Source organism: Aspergillus eucalypticola, assembly GCF_003184535.1.
Source record: "Aspergillus eucalypticola CBS 122712 chromosome Unknown BO83scaffold_11, whole genome shotgun sequence".
Classification (NCBI taxonomy): domain Eukaryota; kingdom Fungi; phylum Ascomycota; class Eurotiomycetes; order Eurotiales; family Aspergillaceae; genus Aspergillus; species Aspergillus eucalypticola.
The window spans coordinates 228370-251578 of record NW_020290285.1 but is presented as its reverse complement, the minus strand read 5'-3'; the positions used below and the strand labels follow the sequence as shown (position 1 = coordinate 251578).

General features: G+C 50.3%; 6 protein-coding genes across 6 annotated transcripts; 2 read left to right on the top strand and 4 right to left on the bottom strand.

Moving 5' to 3' along the window:
- Nucleotides 1–94: 94 nt before the first annotated feature.
- On the bottom strand, nt 95–3880 carry BO83DRAFT_311974 (uncharacterized protein; the record flags this gene model as incomplete). The annotated part of the gene is made up of 8 exons (XM_025527498.1): nt 95–761; nt 810–851; nt 902–918; nt 967–1100; nt 1144–1219; nt 1263–3385; nt 3438–3641; nt 3715–3880. The coding sequence occupies 8 exons, from the start codon at nt 3878–3880 to the stop codon at nt 95–97; spliced, it is 3429 nt and encodes a 1142-aa protein (XP_025388438.1).
- A 503-nt stretch (nt 3881–4383) lies between these two features.
- BO83DRAFT_23176 (uncharacterized protein) lies at nt 4384–5805 on the bottom strand. Its single transcript, XM_025526903.1, has 2 exons — nt 5359–5805; nt 4384–5310 (listed from the first exon to the last, which is right to left on the bottom strand). The coding sequence occupies exons 1-2, from the start codon at nt 5536–5538 to the stop codon at nt 4708–4710; spliced, it is 783 nt and encodes a 260-aa protein (XP_025388437.1). The 5' UTR covers nt 5539–5805; the 3' UTR covers nt 4384–4707.
- A 1438-nt stretch (nt 5806–7243) lies between these two features.
- BO83DRAFT_378085 (GPI anchored serine-rich protein) lies at nt 7244–8740 on the bottom strand. The gene is made up of 2 exons (XM_025531160.1): nt 7745–8740; nt 7244–7687 (listed from the first exon to the last, which is right to left on the bottom strand). Exons 1-2 carry the CDS (start codon nt 8308–8310, stop codon nt 7582–7584), a joined length of 672 nt encoding a protein of 223 aa, XP_025388436.1. The 5' UTR covers nt 8311–8740; the 3' UTR covers nt 7244–7581.
- Nucleotides 8741–14642: 5902 nt separating this feature from the next.
- Nucleotides 14643–16753, top strand: BO83DRAFT_23080 (dual-specificity mitogen-activated protein kinase kinase). Its single transcript, XM_025526896.1, has 4 exons — nt 14643–15755; nt 15813–16104; nt 16160–16529; nt 16590–16753. The coding sequence occupies exons 1-4, from the start codon at nt 15018–15020 to the stop codon at nt 16717–16719; spliced, it is 1530 nt and encodes a 509-aa protein (XP_025388435.1). The 5' UTR covers nt 14643–15017; the 3' UTR covers nt 16720–16753.
- A 904-nt stretch (nt 16754–17657) lies between these two features.
- BO83DRAFT_359948 (secretory pathway Sec39 family protein) lies at nt 17658–20932 on the bottom strand. Its single transcript, XM_025529376.1, has 3 exons — nt 19369–20932; nt 19166–19319; nt 17658–19111 (listed from the first exon to the last, which is right to left on the bottom strand). Exons 1-3 carry the CDS (start codon nt 20900–20902, stop codon nt 17968–17970), a joined length of 2832 nt encoding a protein of 943 aa, XP_025388434.1. The 5' UTR covers nt 20903–20932; the 3' UTR covers nt 17658–17967.
- Nucleotides 20933–21127: 195 nt separating this feature from the next.
- BO83DRAFT_437052 (uncharacterized protein) lies at nt 21128–21777 on the top strand (the record flags this gene model as incomplete). The annotated part of the gene is made up of 3 exons (XM_025535998.1): nt 21128–21155; nt 21283–21419; nt 21503–21777. 3 exons carry the CDS (start codon nt 21128–21130, stop codon nt 21647–21649), a joined length of 312 nt encoding a protein of 103 aa, XP_025388433.1. The 3' UTR covers nt 21650–21777.
- Nucleotides 21778–23209: the final 1432 nt, after the last annotated feature.

The following is a 23209-nucleotide window of genomic DNA, read 5'->3' as shown; positions in this document are numbered from 1 at the left end:
TCTCTGTTCTTCTCCTGCTCTCCCGCCTTCCATCTGCATCGGTCCTGCCTCCCCACAGTGCTCCACTTTCTTAGGCACGGCTGCTATTCCCCTGTTACGATGAACGAACTCCTCCCAAAAGGTGTCCCAGTAGCAACTCCGCCTCAGCTTCCTTGACGATCTTAGCGACTTCACACTTATTACGGATCTGCTCTTCCGTATACAGTTTGATCTGTGGTGCGATCAGCGCCCCATGGTAGTCCTCTGAAATCCGCTGTAGTCTATTATGGATAATCCGATCCACCTCAGCTAGCTGGCCGTCAAGTAGCTTCCCAAGCTCGTGCTTCGCATTCTCTGTGCTTCCTCGGAGGACATCGTTGGCGTGGTCGTTTGCTGTCTGTTGCATCAACGCCCTGATACGCTGTAAGCTTCCTCGTCCTGTCGTGACGAGCATGTTAGCATACTTCTCGACTAGCTGCAATAGAGTCTCACCTGTTTCGGAGGCACAGGCCTGGTAGGTTTCTTTCAGTCGCTCGGCGATCGCTTCGGCGAACGTTCGGTTGATACGCTTCTGTTCCTGCATGGTCCACTTTTCAGCCTGTCGAAACTGCTCTCCCATTGTCTGATGGCACGCGACGAGCGTATCTTGCAGTTGGACTCGGATTTCTTCAGGGATACCTTGCTTGACGGATTCAATCGCCTGTGTGTGGAATCGACTGACCACAGCTTCCAGATCTTCCTTTAAATAACGAAGGCAATGCGGGAGAAGGTCCGTGAAAGTCCTGTTGCGCGTTAGACTGATCCAGAACATGCCTAGATAGCAAACACACCTCTTCCAGGACGTAGCTATCTTATCAAGCATTGGTCGGGCTCTGCAAGCGATTAGGTCGGTTTGAATTCTAGTGCTTAATCTTTGACTTACAAATCTTGATTCCAATCCTGAACACCTGTCAGCTGTGTTTATTGCACCTGCATGGAGGGACTTACTGTCTCATGGAATACTCCCTGACGGCGACAGATGGCCTTGTATGTATTCCATCGGAGTCCCCCGGAACTGCCTGGGGCATTCCAACGAGAGACAGCTTCGGGGAATTGGACAACTGCATGTCGCGACGCTCGGTCTGTACCATTAGCGCTGCTAGGATTTGCCATCAGAAGACTTACTTAGTTTATTGAAGATGTTTACTCGGACAGTCTCCCTGGCGACACTGTCGAAATGGTTCAAATGCGCCTCCGCAGCCTGGAAGGTCAGAACTGGATTAGGAAGGAGGAAGTGGACATACTTCTGTCAGTCCGCCAAACACATTTCCAAAGTCGGCTTCAATCTCTTTGATTTTCTGCTCTGAGGCGTCGCCTGTTGCCGTGCTTACCAAACACCACAGCTTCATCGACTGCAGGACCTGGTTCATTTGGGACAAGAACCTCCGAGACGATTCTTCTCTGGCCTTTTCCGTGAGCCTTACGCAGTGGCGCTGTAGAAGTGGTATCTCAGTCTCCTCCAGTTCGGAGAAGCCACCAACGAGCTTTGCCATATCAGCCCGACCCCGGAGACCTTGGTAGGCCCGGGTCGACACGCAGAACACAGGAAGGTTCCTTTCCAGCTCGTCGTAATCACAATCTGCGGTCTGAACTGGGTTTTCGTCATCATCTTCAAGTTCCTGGTCCAAATTTTGAACCTCCAAGGCAAAGTCGTGTTTGATCTGTTGTTTTGAAAACTTGTTCCTTGCCTCAATGCAAGACTTTATGACAGAGTGCTCCAGTTGTTTCTTTCCGTCTTCTAACTCTTTCAGCTCCTCCACTTTGCTGTCCATTTCCTCGTTGATATGCTTTAGCTGAGACCGTAGATCCTTGCGCTGAACCTTGAGGTCCAAGAATCGGTTCTTGAGCTTCTCCACCATAGGAGTCTCGGTAATGCCTGCCTCTTGAATGGCTGCCATCTCCAAGGGCTCGCTTCCGTGTGGCTTCTTGCGTTTGGGAGTGATTTCCAATACATCACAGCCGAACTCATCGCCAGTTAGTCGTTCTTCAAGTTCTTCAATCTCGGTCTCTATCCAATCCAGCTGCGAGATGATTGTTTTCTTAGGTTTCTCGAAAGCTTTGATTCCGTTCTCCAGCCATTCAACCTTAGCTGGCAGCTGTTGAACTTCATTGAACGCTGGCAAGTCGAGGCCCAGAGAATAAATGACTTCAGTTGGAACCAGGTCGTCGGTTTTAGTACAAATGAAGGTCATGTCATTGAATGCGCAATCCATTTGCAATTGCAGCTTGTAGTTCTTTCCGAGCAGGTCACGCGCGACTTTATCATCGACAGCCCGGTTGATGGGAGCCACAATCCAATGAGCCGAACAGCGTCTCATGTAATCTTCGGCGACGGCAACTCGCGCGGAATTGGAGTCAAAGATGCCAGGAAGGTCCACCAAAACCGCACCAGTTGCCAGGGCTGGGGCTTTGGTGTATATCCGCACAACACGCACAAGAGGCCAAAGACCGATGCCCTGGTTGGCTGTGTCAGTGTCGCTCGCAGAGTCTGGGTGTTCATCGGCATCTTGTTTCTTAGCAGACTTCTTGGGTCGGCCTCGTTTTCCCTTGCTGTCAATATAGGATTTCAGTTTGGTAGAGAATGCTTTAGGGTCGTCTCCCTCAAAACCCATAGTAGTCCCCAGGAGATCAGTGACTCTCTCGCTGGCCATTAAGTTGGCAACGGATGCGTTCAAAATGTCTTTGGGTGTCAGCATGGGGTAGACGGCCTTGATCTTGTCCAGGGCCACCGCTGCATCGGGATTCTTGGGGATTGCACCTCGAGTCACTTCTTCCTGGTGGTCAAGGAGCTCTGCAAACAAGACTTCCAATTCGCGTTCCCACTCATGTCGCTTGATGAATTCGACTTCTGCTCTGTACTTCGTGGCTCCTTGGTTGTAGGAGATCTCCGTTGCAACGGCAGTAGAAGCACGCATGCAGTCTGTAGACAAGACACTCTTCTCATCTAGGATCGCGTTGATGAGTGACGACTTTCCTGCGCCGGTGCTTCCAACTAGTCCGATGACCACTTTTTCCGTACAGGCAAACTTTTGGGTCCGCTCAATCTCAGCTTTCCAGTCTGTCTCATTGCCGAAGGCATCCGATCCTGCAAAAATGGCATATAGCTTTTTCAGAATCTCAACTCCTCTACCCACGGCGTTCTCCAAGGCGACGATTTCTTCGTTCTCGGGGATCTTGATGTCACAATCCACAGGAGACTCCTCGACCGAGTCCGCCATGGCGACATCCTTTTCTGGAAGATCAGCACCCGTTTCTAGTCTCGGTTCTAGTCTCGGTTCTGGTTCTGGTTCGTCCTGATCAACAGACATAGACTCAGGAACGACCGATTCCAAGTCGACATTGTCAACCAAAGCTTTCAAATCGGCAACTGCACCCCGTCAGTCAACTCTCAAACCAGACCAGAGAAAAAGCACACTCACAATCAACACAAGAGATCATCTCAGCCCTTCTCTGATCGACTCCCGCAAAATACCTCTCATACAAGACTTTCAAAAAACCTTCATAGTCCGCATATATCCAATCCCAACCTTTCGTTTCAACATACTTGACGCGGTCAACGTACAGCTCCCGCATCCTAGGCGTGATACAAGTCCAGATTGCCTTGAAGTCAGGACAAGCAGGTCCTTTACGTATAATTAGCTTTCATACCCAACCAAAAGTACAGTAATCACGGCGGAGGTGAAAAGAAACACTTACTATCCACCTGACCCTCCCAGCACCGTGCTTGTTTCGCAGTCTGCTCAGCCACGAAATGCAACTCAGAGAATTGTAGAACGTTTATCTCCGAATGCTGGCTCTGGGGTCCTTCCTTGGGAGTCCGAGACATTGACCTCGGTCTCGAGACGAGATCGCGTTGCTCCATTGTTAACCCAGGCCAGCGCCCTCACGACGATACCTCAATGAAGTACTGTAACACAGCATTCAAGAAGCACTAGAGAAACGAAGACGGAGATTACTACCAAGGAGATGTAGAAGAGCCGGTAGACGAGGAGAATGAGGGAGCGGAACGCGAAGATCAAGATAGTAAACATAGTTAGTTGAGGGGGTGACGCGAAGCTGTGGAGTGAATTGAGCGTGTACTGAGAGCAGATTTTGTTTGTTTATCCATGGTCATTCACTGCGTCTCTGAGTAGAGTCGTGCTTGATTTCGTCTTGGGGTTGGCCATGGTGATCGGGTGTTGGGGGGGGTATAGGAAGGGGAGATGAGGTGGTGGTTGAGGTGGTGGTGATGGGTGCGGGATTTCAGTGGTATGGTTTGGTTGGTTTTGGTGTTTGTAATATTGTATTATCACATGATGGGAATGGGCGAGTGACTGAAGAGAGTGTGAGAGCGAGGTGAGATGAATTGAAATGGTAAGTACGAGGTAAGAAATGAGAAGTGAGATAAAGGAGTAAATGATCTATGATAAATTGGGTATCTCGAGCGAAGTAGAACAACTACCTAGTAAGCAGATAAAGAAAGAAGAGCGAATGAGATGATGTACAGGATGAAACGCATCAAGAAACAGACAATCTAATAGTACTACACATGCACCCCCTAAAACACCCGGCTATGCTTGATAATTGGGGACGCCACTAAACTAGAACAAGGATTATGTCAAATTAGGATAGCCGGCCAGCAGCTGATAATATCCGTTCCAATCCATCTCTACAACTCCGCCTCTTTCTCAACACACTAAACAGGCACCCTCACCTCGACACAGCCCGGTTGGCCCTCCTTCTCGCAACCGCCGTCCACCGAGATCCGCACGAGCCTTCGTCTTCGTCGTCATCCGTAGGTAGTGGAGGCAAGGGCCGATCAAGGATGTGCCGCCCATATGGCGGGGGTACATCTCTCCTCTGTGCTAAAGCAGCAAGATGGACTTGGCCATGAAACGAAGAAGGGCGGTAAGGCGCATAGTGAGCATCAGGGGTGGGTCTGGTGGTCACGGCGTAGTCGGGGCTGAGGTGTGGTGAGGGGTCTGTGGAAGGTTTCAAGAACCACAGCTTCTCGTGCTCGAGCCAGACGAGACGGTTACCTTCGGTGGTGATGGTGGTGGTCACGGCCTGAGTGGTGACTGTGGTCGTGGTGGTTGTGCTCAGCAGAGGGCTGGGCGATTGGTGAGGGGTAAGATCTGAAACGCTTCGAGTTCGGGAGCTCCACGGGTGAAGGGAGAAGGAGGACGAAGGAGGGGGAGGAGGTAGGTTTAGTGTTGGTTGTGGCCTTGATTGTTGTTGGTACTCATGCTCGTCGGCTGTGACCGGGGGCTGTGGACTGTGGCAGCGTTGGTAGAAATTGAGATTGGCTTCCGGCTCATGGTGGTGCTGGAACAGCGCAAATGAGTACTCCGATTCAGACACGGGACTGAAGATCGCGTCCGTCGAGCTTGGTCGTGGAGGGAGGTCATGAGGTGTTAATGGGCTGATCGGGCTGACTGGGGTGGACGTGTCCAGACGAATACTAGGAACATTTGCTCGTCGCGGCGAGACGGTGAACCGGGTGTCGGCGATAGGCGGGCCTTCTAAGGATGAAAGGTCCATTGTGATAATGTGAAAGACGGTTTCAAGAGAAGGTAGATAAAAAATGTGGATGTAGGCTAAGCAATTGTACGCAAATGTCACAGAAAGATCATTGCACGCGACCTATGTACCGATGAAGGAATTAAAGTCGGTGTAGAAAAGTATGATCGTCAAGGATCGAGTGAGAATATACTTGGGGGTTCAAAAGGGAAGAGCACAGTTCATATATCAGACATTTGTTGATACTTGAGGCAGTGCTGGAACAATGTCCCCTGTGGGAAAAGGGTGGTGTTGTCTTCTGTGTGCACGGCTATGGCCAATTTCTTTGACGGGCACAGCAACAAAGACACAATAATACGAGCCAACAACACCCATGACAGTCAGGAAATTGCCTTGCGCCTCACAGTGGATTCCTCCTCGTAGTTCGTTCCAACCTCCTATAGTGGACTGCAGCTGCGGAAAGGGCGCAAGCCCTGTTGGCAAAGCTTTCGGCTTGTCCGGCTGATGTTCGCCTTGGTTCAGAAGCGAACAAGGAAACCAATCCGTCGGCTCACGTTAAACCCCGCCGTAGAAGGATCTCCCGGTGTTCGATAGTTTCTTTTTTGCCCTTCGGGATGGGCCCGGAAACTGGGGCAGAAGAAGGATTTGGGGTCCGAGACTGGATGTGCTGTCATCGTAACCATGAAGCTGCAGTTTCATCGTGGAGGCGATCATAAGCGCAGGTAGAATTCCCTATGAATTTAGACGCCATCTGGAGAGATTCCATGGGTCTGAGCGATATAGCATGTCGTCAAGTGGAGGCTGCGCGATAATGGGGGCATTTGGTTCGTTGGTTGAAGGATTCCGAATGAGGTTGGAAAATCAACACTGCCACATCCTTTGTCGTCCGAGCTTTGGATGAGTCCAATTCAGAGGGGAAAAGTATTTTGCGTAGCACTGGATGCTGCTTCCATCCCTAACCTATATTGCATAGCATTAATCATCGCGATGGCCATGTGGTAGCCTTAGTCGAGTCAAACACAGCGAGGATGTTGCCGTTGTCAACCAAGTAAACAGCACGTGTTGTCTGTTGGTGGCCCTGGGGCTAAAGGAGAATAGTGTCAAACCCGACCTCCAGATCACGGATCTCCCAAACCCCCAAACACAGCCACACACACACACACACACACGATCGAAAAATACTTACTTACTACACACTGACAGCGTCTACAAATTGACGATCGTCCAATTCTTCCAGAATCGCCCGGCAAAACCCCCCTAAAGAAGTAATCAATATGGCACAAATAGGGCTGAGGGCAACACTCGGATTTTAAGCCAGAGAATATCTGAAACAGCCACCCAATCAATCGCCCGCACTGGCGAGACCATGTGATACACACCAGTGGGCGCAGACCAGCAACGAGACGAACTGCAAAATTCGGATAACAGCCGGTCGCCGATAAATGAAAGAGATAAAAAAAAAATGAATTCGAGATCTTGAAACATTTACGCTGTAGCCCCCAAGATCGAGCGGCCTCCCCGGATTCAGCCCTCCATTCAGCCTCCTGCTTAGTACTTGTTTGCTGAGTTCTTCCAACTTGCCCCATGTCATCACGGCAATTACTTAGGTGATGGGTAGATCCATCCATAGAGATCCGGGCCGGCCCCTGTTGTCGGACATGTCCGATCGTCTGGCAGTTCTACAGCAGCTGTATGGCGTGGTGATCTGGACCGGATGGAAATGATAGCTCTAGCACGGCATTGATTAAATCTCTTAACTGCTTCGAATTGGGTATGTGAAAGCTTCATGGGTTACATTAATCGTATCCAGCCACCAATTGCTTCACAACAGAACTCCGAAGCAATCCGGGAAGCGTAAATATCTAGAAGGAAATTTCGAATAAAAGTGGTATAAGAAAGGATATAAAAAGCATCGAATCGGATTTCTCTCCCAAAGCAAAACCGCAACTAAGTATGGACCAATCCCCGACACTCTTCACCAATTCACATGCGCCCAAGATCCCCGCCTATAGCGGCAACCGGACTCACGAGTGACCCGGGGCTACTATAAACAAGAAGGGGAATCTAAGCCAAGAAGAAAGCGGCGGCGGCGGCGGCACCAGCGAAAGCGAAGCCGTTGCCGTTGACCGAGCTGGCGGCACCGGTGTAGAGAGCAGAAGAGGGAGAGGGGCTGTGCGTATTGTTAGTATGATTATTTACTTTTAAGAAATGGTGTCAGGATACTCACGTAGCACTGCCGCTAGGGTAGCCAGAGCCGTAGGCAGCAGCACCGCTAGGGATGACAGGGGAGGAAGACTTGGCGGGCTTGCCGCTGGGGTAGCCAGAGCCGTAGGCACCGACACCGGCACCGGAGCCAGCACCGATGGTGCTAGTGGACATGATGACGGTGGGAACGCAGGTGGTCACGGGGATAACGGTGACCTGGGGAGCAGCAGTGGTGCCAGCGCCAGCACCGACGGCAGCAGCACCGGAGGGAACAGCGCTGGGGGCAGCACCACCACCGACGGCAGCAGCACCACCAGCAGGGGAGCTGCCGGCAGCGGGGGTGGCGGAGGCAGCCTCAGGGACAGCGCTGGTGACACCAACGGGGGAGACACCCTCAGCACCGCCAGTGGTGGCAGCAGCGACGGCCTCGGGGGTGGAGGTGGCGTGCAGAGTACCGGGGCAGTTGGTGACGGTGGGAGCGCAGGAGACGACGGTCACGTCCTCAGTGGAGTAGACAGTCTCGACATCCTGGGGGATGGCAGCAACAAGGCTGGCGAAGAGAGCGACGGTGGCAACAGAGAAACGCATTTTGAATTGTGTTGTGGTTGGTAAAGAATAAAACCGTCAAGGTCGATAAATTTGATTTTTATGTGTGGGTTGTTTGATATGTGAAACACAGGGAGAGCTGCGTTTAGATAAAGAGAGTGTGGCTAGTTGGGGTTTTGCGTTGGGGTTTGATTTAAAAGAGTGGCTGACCGAAGTCAATGGGATGCTTCAAGCAGGCAAAGAAGTCTGGTCTTGAAAGAGAAAGAACAGAGAGAACCAGGAACGAGCTGGGAGGGAGAGGGGGGAACGGGGGGGCCTTTGTATGAGCCGGGAGATTAACCTGGAGATCGTCTCAGGGACGAAAAGGGGAGAGCGCAACTGCACGCGGGTGGAGTTGATGGCCCCCGAGTCAATCAGAGCGCCGATGCGGTGTGAGAGAGTGAGAGGGTGAGGAGCAACCTTTCCATAGGCAAGTTTGGGGCAATCCCGCAAATTGGCCCCCCTCTCACTTTCCTCTCTTCTTAGTTCTACTCTGTATGGCTCCATTTTTCGTTTCGCACCTCGTGGGTTCTGCGGCCGTCTTACCCACGTCTCTTGGTTGGTCCAACCAGCCCCTTCGCCTGTCTGACTAGACCAACTAGTGCCGCCAAGTGACTTTCGTCCCTGGCCCTGAATTACTGTCCATGCTGTCCAAGCTGTCCATGCGTTGCGAGACAAGTCCTGTTGATCGGTCGCTCCATTGCTCTTTTCGACCGGAAGAACAACTTCGACTAACTCTTCGGCTCAGGGGAGGGGGTGAAATCAATGGGGTCGGTAGATAGATACTTAGTTGGGTCATCAATGGTTCCCCTACTGGATTTTTAGGTTTGAACTTTTTTGGATTTCAAGCAATAGTAGATGACAATTATTTACTTTGATGGACCGCGCGGGTTGCTGTACCTGCATCAAGTTCAGGCACATCGTCCCGTCACTACTACTAGTACTAAGTACGGAGTACATCACCACTATGAGTAGTTTACTTACTAGCTACTAGTCATCATTTTGGTCTAACAGGCAGTAACATTCAACAACCCAACGGTAAAAGCGGCAAAGGAAGGGCTCAGTTTACTGGCCACTTTCCTCAGTCAATTGTAAATAAACCTTCCAAAAAATTAGGATGTCATCATCATCCACCCTCCCGATAATCAAAAGGAAATAAGTTCAGGGGGCAGAAACCTCGCTTTACTGAGCCACAGGACGTTGAATGCCAACTTAGACTTTGTTTCATGTTTCTCTCTGCTGTCCAATCAGGGTCAGTAAAAGTGGAGCCTGCAGGCTGTTCCTGATGCCGTTGGCCACTCATCGCTCTGGCCACCATCCCGCTGTGGCTCTCTCTTCCCCGCTTTTGGCCCAATGGCTGGTTGGCTGCTGGACCCGCTTATGCCCCCTGTCTCTCTCTTTTTTCCACCTGGAAACTACTACTAACTAGTAATCCCGTCCTCGATACGTACCATTTTTATCTGGAGGTTTCATTAGTAGGGTCGCTTCGGTTAAGTGCGCATGGGTTGGTTGTTATTACTATCGTTAACTGTTTGGGTGACAGGTGCAAGAGTCCCACAAAAAATGATTCCATAAGATAAGGGCGTCAAGATTATATTAAAAATAAAAACAAAAACAAGAGAAAAAAAAATGAAGAAACGGCAAAGAAAGAAAAGAAAAAAAACGTGTCGGGTTTAATCGTCTCCCATTGTCATTGTCAGAAGCATTCGTCAGCGGAAGCAATCTCTCCCGTCGTTTGCGTGAATTGCAGCCGATCTACTACTGTAAGGTACAAAGGAAGTAGATAGATACTAACTTAGTAGTTAGCAAGTTGGTGTTGTCACCCCACGTATGACGCCCACCACATCTTCCGATGTAGCAGTTATACCCGCTATTTTTGATGCAAACGCGCTGTTTCTATCCCGAGCAGAATATACCCTACAAGGCAGGCAAGTCAGCACACACACGCTCTCTCTTCTACTAAATCAGGAAGTGAAGAATTCTCGGCGCTTTTTGGGCATCCCTGTCAGCATCGGTCTAGAAGCTCATCCGACAGGTAAAATACTTCTTCCATACAGCTCCGGCCCCGTTTCTATTGGTATGGGGGGGCTTCATTTGCTGAGAGCCAGGCCTGGCTCGGCGCCACGGTCGCATTCATTAATTGCTTAATCAAAGCTTAGTGCGTAGTGACTAGGCTGCTCTCTGACTAGTCTGGATGTCGGACATTGTATGAGCCAGTAGTCTAGCTATCATATTAGTTAGCCATGCTAACTAGGTAGGATAATAATATATGGCTCGAAATAAGTTGATATTATTATCGCACACTCATGCCGAACCATATGTCTGCTTGGTGTGCGTCAACTTTTGACGTGGTCTTCACGAGTCCGAACCGTGTTCCTTGTAGTTAGCTAATGGCGCAATAGCAAGCGATGATCTGATTGGAAGAGCCAGAGGGAAAGGGAGAGTACGAGCGAGAGAGACGGATCGTGTGTGCGCAAGACTGCATACAGTACGTAGGTAGCTTAAGCGCCGAGAAAAGACGGCGGTTGACAATCATGTAGCAATCAGGAAAGTGAACTACATCGGATGGATCTTCAAAGTCGAAATCTATGAATCAAATGCCGTGGCATGAATAATAGGGCCAATTGCCAAGTCTTGAATTATTGCCCAGTCTGTCTACCATCTGAGTGATGAGCTGTAAGTGTGTACTCTGTATAGCAAACACGAAGGCTAAAAATCTGCGTCTGCACATCATGACTATTATCAGCAATGAAACTATTGAAACCCTTTTCTTTCTATTAAAAGCTCAGACTTTGTGCTGCCATTGCAAATATTTGGTTCATACTACTTACTTAGTTACTTACTTAAGGGACTAAGTAGTTTACAGTAGGTCTCCGGATTCCTTCCCACGGTACTCCGTAGTTAGTCCAGTCCCATTGAGAAACGGAGATTTTCTGGTTTCTTTTTTTAGGGCGCGTGCTCTCGTGACGAACTGCGAAAAAGGGGGTATCTGTCAGGGTTTTATGCCCAGTCTTTTAGAGACGACAGGCTTTCCCTGATTGGCAAATCAATAGTCGCAGTGTCTAGTCGTAGTTTATCTCTATATATGGAGTAGTATCTGAAGATATACTATCTTCCGTCTTCGTTATTTGTTAGGTGAACCGCTATAGTAGGGGAGACTATAACTACAAAGAAGAGGAGTTAGCAAGCAAGAGGATCTTACTTAGTAATCATGTGTAAGTAACTAACTAGGACCCAACTCGTTGGTAAATCAATACATAAATACCGAGGAAAACATCGAACCACATGCCATCATCATAATTATTGCAAGTGAGCCGACGCTGCTGCTGCTGCTGATGATGTGTGCAAGAATTGAGTTTTGAACGCTCCACCGATCAACAGGGGAGAGGCGGGCTGGCAGTCGGCGTGAAATCCTACTAGACTACCTTACCAAAGGGGAGACGCGGACAGCGGAATACATCCTTTACGGTTTACCCCAGTTTTAGGGGCTCTTTGCGATGGAGTGTTGCGTACGTCCAAAAGGCAGGCATTTCCCCCCTCCCTTCTCTTAACTCTAGATTGTATGTGCATCTGTTTGTTTATTTTCTCAAAATTGTGGACGATGGGTGTCCAGGCGAGGGGTACCTTTCACCGTACTACATCATACTATCCCGTGTATTGATCTATCCAGTGGATGGCCCCTATATTGGGATCGGTGCGGCAAATAAGCGACGCCAGCTGGGGAGGTGTTGGGGTTGTTGGAAGGATGATGATGATGGTATGTATGGGCCGTCTTGGACGGCTAATAGTTAACTAAATACTTCTACGGGAGGGAGGATTGCCAATGTGCTTGGCTATTTGCCCTTGTCTTGTTCTTTCCTGGGTCGTCGCGTCTACGAGATCGCCATATCGGCCTATAGGAAAGAAGAGCAAGGAGAGGGATTGAATACACTGCATGAAGTCAACAACAGGCTTGCGACTAAATCTTGTGATATGTGACGAGACCGCACAGATGGTGACGGAACCCTGCATATACAAAGTAGACTACTAATCTGTACTCCGTACTTTTGGGCAAATGCCGGCGTCAAAGCGACAATCTGGCTGTTTGTTACACCCATGACCTACTGCCCTCTACTCCACAGTAAATCATCAACAGTAAGCATCCTTGGGGTCCCAAACCACCACTGATCCAGCAAAACGGCTGGATGATCAGGTGGGGGAGGGCTTATCCAAGCGAGGATCGTCATGCCGCGCGTCTACGGGAAGATTTTCCAGATACGCACAATCAACACTTGGTCAGCAGGGCAGGACCCTGCACCAAACTTCCAAGAAGTGTTGTTCATTCTATGGAGTTACTGGCACTAGTTACTTGGTTGACATGGTCCGGGTGGATAGATAGTCGTTCCCTATGATGAACATTGCTAACCCCCTTGAACGTCGTCATTGGGTTGACCCGAGCGTTTCGCTTAGATGTCATGACGAACCGTTAGGACTGATTGATTGATAGATAGATTGATGATGATGATGATGATGATGATGATGATTAAGAGATGTGTTTCTTTCTTTAGTGGATCCTTTAGATTGGGTGTCATCTTTATTATTGGCCTGTCAGTCGGGGGCGCAGTGTTGCCATTTGGCCCCGTCGCTATGGCGGTGCAAAGGCTTGGGGGGGAGAGGGATTGCTATTTTAAACCGGAGTGGGTCTGGATCGATTTGTGGCTGCGGAAATCGTCCAAGTTGGCGGGCATCAGGATCGAGGAGAGACGGTAGAGAGATTCGTCACAGATGGACCGGATGATGTCAGTTGTCCCTAACCAGTAGCTATCTATCCATATAGGGGGAATTGGGAAAGAAGTGTCCGGTTCGGTGTCTGTGAGAGTGAGGGATTTGACAAGGCTGAGAATGGCACGTGTCAATCGGTATCGGTAGCTGACGCGTTGATGCACGGTAACTAGTAGTAGTTGCTTGGTAGTGATGATTAGGGATCTACCGTTGAGAATCAGACTGTGATAGATTAATATTACGGTGCATGTATAGCCGTGCTATGCACCAGAGTGCTACTAGTATGTCCGATGTCAATGCGATTGTCTGATCATATCGGGCCCGTGTTACTATGATCGGACAGCATCGAGGAGCATAATCCTAATGCGTGAGTGTTGTGTATATTCTTAGAACTGCGTAACGGCCGCCGAGATGAAATTCTGCTGAACAAGCACCGTCGGGGCATAATGAGGGTGGAGCCCCGGAGCAAGATGCCGGCGCAGATTGGATGGAGCAGCCATCAATATCGATAGTGGCACCGAATATCAGAGACACTCAACCGGCGGATGATGTAAAACATCCGCACCCTACTAAATCGTTTTGGGTGAATTGTCCTTTGACATTATCCGGTTGAGGTGTTGGACCCTGACACACTAGATTTTATTTTTCATTTTTCTTTCTTGAAGGACAGCAGCTCCTGTTGACATCATCAAGAAAGTCTGTCGGGGTGACGGTTCGTGGAATGGAAACTTTGGAGGAAACATGGTTCAATTCAGGCGGAGTCGATCTTTAAGTTCAGAGATTTTTTGATGTAGGATGCCTGACTGGCCAGGCCAGATGATTCAGGCACCCGAGCAGATTCCCCCTTCCACTCAACCATCAACTTGATACAAAACAATATAGAATGCTACTAGTATATTAAATTGACAAGTATTAGAATAGATTTAGAAACAATCAACAGCTCTGCTACCCACAGACATCAAAGCTTAGACATAGGAATGAACTGGAGCTCTGTAGCTGTCAAGAATAGTAGCATTGGATTCCCAAAATATCTCTCATCGCAAGCACTTCTCGGTTTAGGGCGCCATTTTGAAACAGGCCGGTTCCACCAGGCCGGCGACCCTCCAGCGCCTCCATTCGATCCCTCGCCGGTCGGGAGTGCGGAGCTTGAATCAGTACTGATGAGAGGAGTATGGCTATTGAACTATTTAACTATTTAACCAATGCTGCAGTGACTTTCTTGTCCTGACTAGTTTATAAATTAGTCTAACTCCTCACTCACGGAACAACAAACGACAGTTCAAGTCAAGGTCAAGTGGGAAAGGAAAGAAGGATCTTGAGTGGTCACCCTACGAGCGGTGGAGTCCAGCCGCCAACTGACAAAATCGACACAAAACTCGGCCCCAGTTTCAAAAGCAAGAATCACTGGCCTCGCCGAGTCACATCTTCTCCTCTTTCTTCCTTCCTTCCCTTCCTTCCTTCTTTGCTTCCTCTCTCCTCTCTCCTCCTTCTTCCCTATATATCTACTATCTACTTACGCTTGTCTTCCATTCTTATTTTATCATCATCGCTGGGGATCAAACATTCGCTTAGTGCTTTGATTCATCGTTTTTTTTTATTGTATTCTTGTCTTTCCTCTATTTCTCTCTTCATTCTCTCCTCCTCTTCTCATTCCCCCCCTCTCCGATCAGCCAACCCCTCTTGTCAGCCAACCGCCGCTTCGTCCAGCCAATTAACCCCACGGCCCTCTTTGTTCCGACCACCTCGTCCAACTCCTCCTCTTCCTTCTCCTCTTACTTATCACACCTTCTCCTCTTTTTCCTCTTCCTCCTCCTCTTTCACTTTATCTCTTCCCCCAGTTCTCCCCCAGTCCCTCTTTCAAAGTGTCCCACTCAAACACCGCCGATCTGGCTACCTTGGCTGACCCCAACGAGTTGTTTTTGCCTGGTGAGAGGCAAAACAATCTCGCAATGTCATCCTCGCCGGTTCCTCTCCTCAAGCCGCCCGTACCTGGCAACCGCGGCAACAACAGTGGTTCCCGACCTCCCAAACTCACCTTGGGAATCCCTCCATCTCCAAATGTTCGTCCGGTCACGGGAACCGGCGTTCCTGTCGCTACCGCCGCCGCTGCTCCCGCTCCCGCGCCTGCTGCTCCAGCAGAGGTCCCTCAGCTGCAGCGCCCAGCAGCTCGCCCAGCGCCTCCCCAGCTACGCCTGAAAACTCCCATGGGTAGCAGTCAGAATGTGCAACAAGTGAAGAGTCGACCCGCTCCCCCACCATTGGCGACCACCGGCTTGAACGAACCGAACGGACACTCGAGATCGGGTAGCTTCACGTACCTAGACGGGAAGGCCAGTGGGCCCGCCTCCGCTTCCTCCTCCAACTATTCAGCCCTATCGTTCGCCATGGGCCTTCGCCAGCCTCACGGCAGCACTCCGGATCCGTCGTCAGCGATTTCTGTCTATTCCGACCGGGAGAGTGGGGTACAGATGGAGCGCGATAGCAGTGTGAACAGCCTCATTCCGGATCTGGACAAGATGAGTCTGGAAAAGGGCAGGCCCCTCGATGTGGATGATTTGGACGATGAGGCTTGGCTTGCAGCGAGTGAACAGAAGAAGATCGTGGAATTGGGTAGCTTGGGTGAGGGCGCAGGAGGTGCTGTCACTCGATGCAAGCTCAAGGAGGGCAAGACGGTGTTTGCGTTGAAGGTGGGTTTCTTTCATTTCGCATTGTCTGGTGGTTGGGATGCTCATACTCTTCTCTAGATTATCACTACGGACCCCAACCCCGATGTGAAGAAGCAGATCGTTCGAGAACTCAACTTCAACAAAGATTGTGCCTCAGAGCACATCTGTCGCTACTACGGTGCTTTCATGGACAAGTCAACGGGGACCATTTCCATTGCAATGGAATTCTGCGAAGGTGGCAGCTTGGACAGTATCTACAAGGAGGTCAAGAAGCTTGGTGGACGGACGGGAGAGAAAGTGTTAGGCAAGGTTGCCGAGGGCGTCTTGAACGGGTTGACCTACCTTCATAGCAGAAAGATCATTCACCGAGGTCAGTCGAGTTCCAGATCCGCAGTTGCTTATGATTCAGCTAACACGTGTCTCAGATATCAAACCATCGAATATTCTTCTTTGCCGAAATGGTCAGGTCAAGCTTTGTGACTTTGGTGTCAGTGGAGAGTTTGGCACCAAGGGAGACGCCAATACCTTTATCGGCACATCGTACTACATGGCCCCTGAACGCATCACTGGCCAATCATACACCATCACCTCCGACGTGTGGTCACTCGGTGTGACCTTACTCGAAGTCGCCCAGCATCGCTTCCCCTTCCCTGCCGACGGCACCGAAATGCAGCCACGCGCCGGTTTGATCGATCTACTGACCTACATTGTCCGCCAACCGATTCCCAAGCTGAAGGATGAGCCGGACAACGGTATTCGATGGTCCGAGAATTTCAAATACTTCATCGAATGCTGGTACGTTGGAAAGAGGAAAAAAGTCTACTGGTGTATGAATTATACTAACTTTCCGTCTAGTTTGGAAAAAGAACCCCCGCGACGAGCGACTCCCTGGCGGATGCTCGAACATCCTTGGATGCTGGACATGAAAAACAAAAAGGTCAACATGGCCAACTTCGTAAGGCAAGTCTGGGATTGGAAAGACTAGACTACCTGCCTGCAGCAACTGGATCTCGGCAATCTTTCATGCACCTTCCGGACGGAATGCTCCACCTCTAATACGATCGCACATAACGGTCTCTCCTTTGATGCTTACAAGTGGCTGGCCCTTGGTTGACCCGGATGTCAAAAGCATACGAATTGTGATCATGACGACACTCATTTTCTTCGCGGCACTGTCTATCCTTTATTGGAATCATGGAGTTGGGAATGTTTTCTTCATTATCATCACCCGACATGATCACGCCTTCCTTTAATTTGCCTCCCCGCTGGTTCAGCATTTGTCCCGTCCTGTGCATTGCGTCCGATTGTCATCTCGGTTCTTTATTTCTACCCAAAACCGTTGTCATTTCCATCCTGCAACCTGAGGTTGTTTCTGTTCAAAACCATCGCCAGCGGTGCTGACGCTTGTTCCTCTTTTCCGGTTGAGACGGGGAGAGATTGGTATCCTTGGTTTCTATCTATCATCTATCCTGTCGAGTTTGTTCCATATATCATACATTATCCTTTTACCATCCTCATCCATATCCATTGATCTGGTTTATCATCATTTCCGGCTTTCATTCTCCGATTGTACGCATGCAGATACATACATACAGCCACACGGAAGACATATTCATTCACAGTCTGATTAGCCTGTTCTTTCTGCTTGTGAGCGTGCGTTGTGACAAGGCAGGGTCCGCATATTGTGTATAGTGATTGGCACCGGAATAGCGATACAGGAATATCAAGACTGATTTCATTAGAAAAGTTGTCCTTCTATAAATATCAAGTATAAGATACCTACAGTGGATCTACTACTCCCTCAATCCATCATTTCCTGGGACATGATATCAAAGTAATCGAACTACTAGAAAATCTGCGTAGCCAAAAACTCTAGCTTGTCCCAAAAAAAAAAAAAAAAAAAAGACCAGGAACTGATTATGACTTGTAGTTATCCTCATATTCATTAATATGCTAAATTATGCAACCTTCAACTCGTTCACTAACCCCACTCACTCAGTCATGCAAAGCTATGGAAATATGACGATATATGTATAGAGGGAAGTAGAAAAGAGCAATGTTGTATGATTTCACGCTCGAAAAAAAACAAACGAATAAAATAAGATAGCTTCTAGCTTTCTTTTCTGTGTTGGATGGGACAATTCCATTTCACGGACTTCAAACAATCATGTCGTACTTCGTAATCTGACCTTGAATTAAGTGGGATCTCAAGGGGGTGGTGGTTGTAAATGAATCACCGATTGACAGGCTGAGCACCCAACACCCAGCCAATACCACTGACTAGTCCGTCAGTGACCATGTTACTGACGACGTCTCGCTTGCGGACGCGGCCTTCGCCGTCTGGGTCCTCGTTCGACATGGAGGAGCCGCTGCGGAGATGAGATGCAGAGGGGACGGAGTGGTCGTCCTGGTCGTGGGTGTTTGTCTTTGCGGACGCTGCAGCTGACCGGAGCGGGAAGGCATTCTTCTGCAACGCTAATGCGGCGCCGCGGGCTACCTCGAACAGACCCATGGGAGCTTCTTCATGATGGAGACGGTTCTGTGAGGCATGCGCCCGTGCTCGTCGGGCTTGGTGCTGTCGCGTTTCGAACGCGTCTTGTTCGCTGTCCGTGGGGCCGAAGCCTCCTGGAAGGGTGGTGGAGGTGAGGTTGTCGGCTTTGGTGTCCCAGATGTCCTCTTCCTCGGATTCGCGTGCGCGGAGGGCTGCGAGTTCCTCGTCGCAGCGGCGCCAGGCGCCCAAGATTTCAGGAAGAGGTTCGGGTGTCGGGGCGAGTACAAGGGCGAGAGAAAGGAGTTCCATGCGTTGGGAAAGGTGCGTGATTTGGGTTTGGTTGTTGGGGGTGGCGCTGGTGGCTGGGGCGCGGTAGCGGCCGGCGTTGTAGACGGCTCGCCAGGTGATGTCGTCTTTGGGGGATGTAGGATTGGTGAGAGGGGAGGATGTGGGGAGAAGGGATGGGGGAGTGAGACGGGTGAGAATGTAGGAGTAGGCTGTGCCGAAGTCGTTTGAGGAGAGTGCGGAGGAAATGGCGAGGGACATGATACGGCGTTCGGCGGTGATAGCGGCATCTTCCTGTGAGGGAAGGGATAAGAAGGGGGAGACATCTTCGTCAGATGGAGAGTGGGAGACGCCTGCGAGGACAAGGTTCCGGCCAATGGCTAATAAGTCGTCCAGTTTGGTGTAGCTCTTAGGGTTCTGGTCGAGAACTTTTTCGATCAGGGAGAGAGGGTCTGGGTGGACACGGATGCTGACTGGCTGGAAAGGGACGCCGTGCTGCAAAGTAAGGGAGTAGAAAGACAGGGCGTGTGTGGCGGATATGAGAGCTTGGATCTGCTTGAAGGAGGCAGAATCTGAGAAGTGAGGTTGGAAAGCTTGTAGACTGCAGGGCATTAGCGTCTGTCCAAGGCAATGCGCGTTTATTTTCTTGACTTACATGTCGTATGCTCGCTTCATTCCGCCCCTGGTCCTATTTCCGTTGCTTGCGTTGTCGTAGGCTGTGAAGATGGCCTCTTTGACGGCTTCTTCAACTTGTGTAGAGCTCAGAGTTGAGCCAGAGACAATGTAAATGCTCACTGCAAGGTGGTATTCTGTTGCTGTCAGTAAAGGCAGAACAACAAAGACGTGTTCCGTGCTCACCTTTGGCTTCAAGCAACGCTTTCAATATTTCTGCCTCGATGACATCCTGCGGAACTCTCCAGAAGAGACCATGGTAGGCGGGATGGTCGCTGGTGTGTTCCGTGTGATCGGCTTGCCAGTCTCGTAGCCATAGCAATTGTTGGCGAGTCTTGCTCCAGTCATGACCCGATCTTGCTTGTCTCACGACAGAGGCTATGACACTGCGCAATTCGAGCAGCTGCGTTTCCTGATTATTGAGGAGACAGATGCTTGCCGCCGTCCTGCACGGAGTCGGGTGGCCTAACTCGTTTAGTATCCGAAGAGAGAGGCAAATACCACTGAGGAAGGAAATTGAAGAGGCTGAAGGGCGCGTCAGAGGGTTTGAGGCCACCAGCAGAGAATTCTGCAATAGAGATACCCTTGATGCCGACGAAATCGGCGCTGGATCGAAGCTCACGCTCGGGTATTCTGAGTTGTCCGATGTAATGAACGAATGTTCTTCAAGCTTCAGGAACTCCGCGATGCGCGCGAGTACTCGAACGGAGCCGTCCAGCGCCGGAGGGCTGGGATCAGCGTTCGCATATACGACAGCAAGCCCAGTCTGTCCGTACCTCCTTCGCAAGTCTCGCAGCTCATCTTCGGACAGGCCTTCATTCTCTTCGGAATATCCGCCTAAATCGACATCCTCAGGCCCATCCCAATTGACGAAGGCGTTCACCGCACTCTCATGATCAACCAGGCTTCGTGCCAGCAGCCACTCATTGACTTGCTGCCATCCGACACCTGAGGCTGTTTTTGGTTGCGCTTCATCCTGAGGTAGAACAATCGAGGTCTCTTGCATCGCTTCATTGAGTCTCCGTCTTTTAGAACGGTTACTGCCATACATCCACGCACCCACAAGGCCGCGTAGGTTCCGTACCAAGTCCATGCTGCTCTTTGTCGCACCAGTCATCGAGAGAAGGACGTTGATCGCAATACTGTTGTCCATCGACTCCAAGATATCCAGCGAGAATGTTTCGTCTTGGCTGGGGTAATACTCGTAGTTCAATCGGAGTAGCGGTAAGAGACTGGAGATCAACCATGTGCGTAATACTTCCGAGCGTTGGTAGAAGGGGAGGAGAAGATCGAGGACGAGGGGTTGAAGAGCGGTTTCTAAATCGATGCGATGGGCCCGGTGAATGAGGAATTTGGTGAGAAGGTCAGAGGGATCCTGACTGTCCTCGTCACCGGGATACTGTAATGGTAGTAAACGGATCTTCCGTACACGTTTCCTCACGACCGCGGCGGGTAGGTCTTTAACAGAGGAGGTATCGATGCTAGCACCACTAGTTTCAGGTGGCTGTTCGTCTACCAGCGCCTGCAGCACTGGTGTGTAGGAGCTAGGCTCTGTACTCTCGGGCAGAAAGGTCAAGATGATGCGCAAGACACGCTCGAGCGGGAGGTGGGCAGGGAACTTTGCCTGCAAATGCGGAAGAGCAGCCACATTGCCGGTGGCACAGAGATGGGTCGCTAGAAGAATCGCATGAGCACCTGAGAGCCCTTGAAGGACCGCCATGACGTCTGGAGAGGGAGCAGCAGAGAGAGCATGATGGAAAGAGGGTGATGTGTTCGGGAGACACAAAGACGTCAGGTGCACGGGCCAGGGTCGGGGCGGAAGGCGGAACAGGCGAATCATCGGCGAGGGAAGAAGAACCTCAATCGCGATCCTCACCTCCGCTCCCTCGCAGTCCTAATCCCCTCGTCTTGCTCCCCCCGTCCTTCCCCACCACACTCACTCACAATGGCTTCCGGTTTCGGTAACAACGGCGGTACGTCTATCTATCCTTTGCTGTCAGGGTTCATTGACAGCCAGAGTGTCCGGGTTGGCCTACATTGGGCGCCCGACATGTCACTCTCCCGCGGACATTCCCGGCTAATCTCAATCGCTCTGTGCAGGTCCTTCCCGCTGCTACAACTTCTGGCAGGAGGTTCTCGGTTGCTACGTCGTTAACGGCGGAGAGGGTGAAGCTGGCAAGAAGAAGTGTGTGCCCGCTCTGGAGGATTACTACGAGTGCCTGCACCACAAGAAGGAGGTACGCCTATCTGACTAGCTTCATGCGATCAACTTCATACTCAGTTTTGCGGATCTTGCTAACACTGTCCCTTCGACGCTTAGGCTCTCCGCACGATGAAGATGCAGGCCGCCTACCGCAAGGCTGAGGCCGCAACCCCCCGTGAAAACGCGCCCAAGGCGGAACAGATTCGCAGTCTGGGACTGCTAGGGAAAGAGGAGGAGGCAGCGGCATTTTTGGCCAAGGCTTGAGGGATGATATGCGCATATCTGGTGCGAATACGTATTGATTTTTTCCATTGTCACTAAAGCTATGCTGTTTTTTTCTGTTTACCCCTGTGGAGTCCTTCGATGTATAGAAATGGACAGTTTCATTGATCAATTTTGGGGGTCCTTGCTGCGATTTCGACGGAGGGTAGGATATCTGATCGGTCGACTAAGCCCTGTAGGACGTGACAGGTATCGGTGGTCTGGGAGTAGCGGAGTCCCACCGAAGCTTGTGACGCTTTTTGAATAGTAGCTACTGGTTGTAGTATAGCTTCAGCAGCGTCTCCATTTGGTAATTAGTTGTATAGCTGTTCATTGATTTATTGGGGAAATGGTGTTTGTTCTGATGATGTTCCCAAGGGTCATGCATGGTAAAGCCGCTGCCATCATACGCGGGGATATATCATAGTAGCGAACTTTCAATATATATATTTTGGCCTCAGGATCTACATGCCGCCATGAAACGGTAATTCACAATCAATAGTAGGTTACGTTAATTTCACATGTGGATCACAATGGTCTATTGACTGAACAAAACAATAAGCTGCCTTTGGTTAGGACCAAGATTGGTTGGATAGACCGTTGAAGTGAATAGTTCGCGCCTAGATGTGAAGTAGTGGTAGGACTAGTAGTATGTGATCTATATTTTTTTTTTCAATAGGTTTCACTTGAAATACGGACTATCTGATTGGCGGGAATGACCAACGTCATCTACGCGGGAAATGACAGCTTGGGAGGAATCGAACTAGTAAGTAGTTGGTTGGTTGGTAACTACGGAGTTAACAGAATTTCAGGCAACTGTCAAGAACCTTGTCACAACAAGAGGAGAGGGAATCACCGCCGAGAAAGAAACATTGGTTTGGGGGACGACCGGATTCCGAAACTGAAGGAGGCCATCTGGCATTTCTTGGCGCTGTTGGTGGGCGATCGAAACAAGCTCACATGGCGGACTTGATGAGAAGGTAATTTTATCTTGCTGCTAACTAGATAACTACTAGTAGTAGCTATCTAGTAGTAGTACGTAGGTGATACGTAGGCAGATGAAGTTTTGAGGAAAAAGTCAAGGGAAAAACCGCTACAAGTACGGAGTAGAGTTTTTTTCCATTTCTTTTTTGTATTTTTACATTACAGGCACCAATAGAGGAGGTTACCTCAGCTGTGCTGCGTGCAGGAAGCTGAGAGGACAAAAGAGGGTCAAAACTGGAGAGTTCAGCCGCGAAGGTATCCCGGGCGGCGCAAAATTCCGTGGATTAAACCGACCGGTCAGCCTCATGGACACGCAGGACAGGCAGCTTTGGGGGGGAAGGGAACTCGAACTCCAAAGGAAGGAATCGCAGTGCAGCAATTTCGCGCCTGTCGATCCAAGCGGCGGTTTGGCGCAGGGAGGAATCACGTGACCACCAGAAAACCTTTACGGGAGTGGGGGGCGCTAACCCCGAGGCAGGCTAGCGCGCAGGGCCCAAGTATGGGTAGGCGCGCCCAGCCAAAGATGCCCCCAATGATATAAACAGGCTGCGTGACCTCGAGGGGAGGCAAAGCAGGACC

Coding starts and splice junctions, on each gene's coding strand:
- BO83DRAFT_378085 (XM_025531160.1), bottom strand. CDS start 8,310: ATGCGTTTCTCTGTTGCCACCGTCGCTCTCTTCGCCAGCCTTGTTGCT. Junction 7,688..7,744: donor TACCCTAGCGGCAGTGCTAC/GTGAGTATCCTG, acceptor CAATACGCACAG/CCCCTCTCCCTCTTCTGCTC.
- BO83DRAFT_23080 (XM_025526896.1), top strand. CDS start 15,018: ATGTCATCCTCGCCGGTTCCTCTCCTCAAGCCGCCCGTACCTGGCAAC. Junction 15,756..15,812: donor AGACGGTGTTTGCGTTGAAG/GTGGGTTTCTTT, acceptor ACTCTTCTCTAG/ATTATCACTACGGACCCCAA. Junction 16,105..16,159: donor CAGAAAGATCATTCACCGAG/GTCAGTCGAGTT, acceptor CACGTGTCTCAG/ATATCAAACCATCGAATATT.
- BO83DRAFT_23176 (XM_025526903.1), bottom strand. CDS start 5,538: ATGGACCTTTCATCCTTAGAAGGCCCGCCTATCGCCGACACCCGGTTC. Junction 5,311..5,358: donor CGGACGCGATCTTCAGTCCC/GTGTCTGAATCG, acceptor CACCACCATGAG/CCGGAAGCCAATCTCAATTT.
- BO83DRAFT_359948 (XM_025529376.1), bottom strand. CDS start 20,902: ATGGCGGTCCTTCAAGGGCTCTCAGGTGCTCATGCGATTCTTCTAGCG. Junction 19,320..19,368: donor AGCGTTGCTTGAAGCCAAAG/GTGAGCACGGAA, acceptor TGACAGCAACAG/AATACCACCTTGCAGTGAGC. Junction 19,112..19,165: donor ATGAAGCGAGCATACGACAT/GTAAGTCAAGAA, acceptor AATGCCCTGCAG/TCTACAAGCTTTCCAACCTC.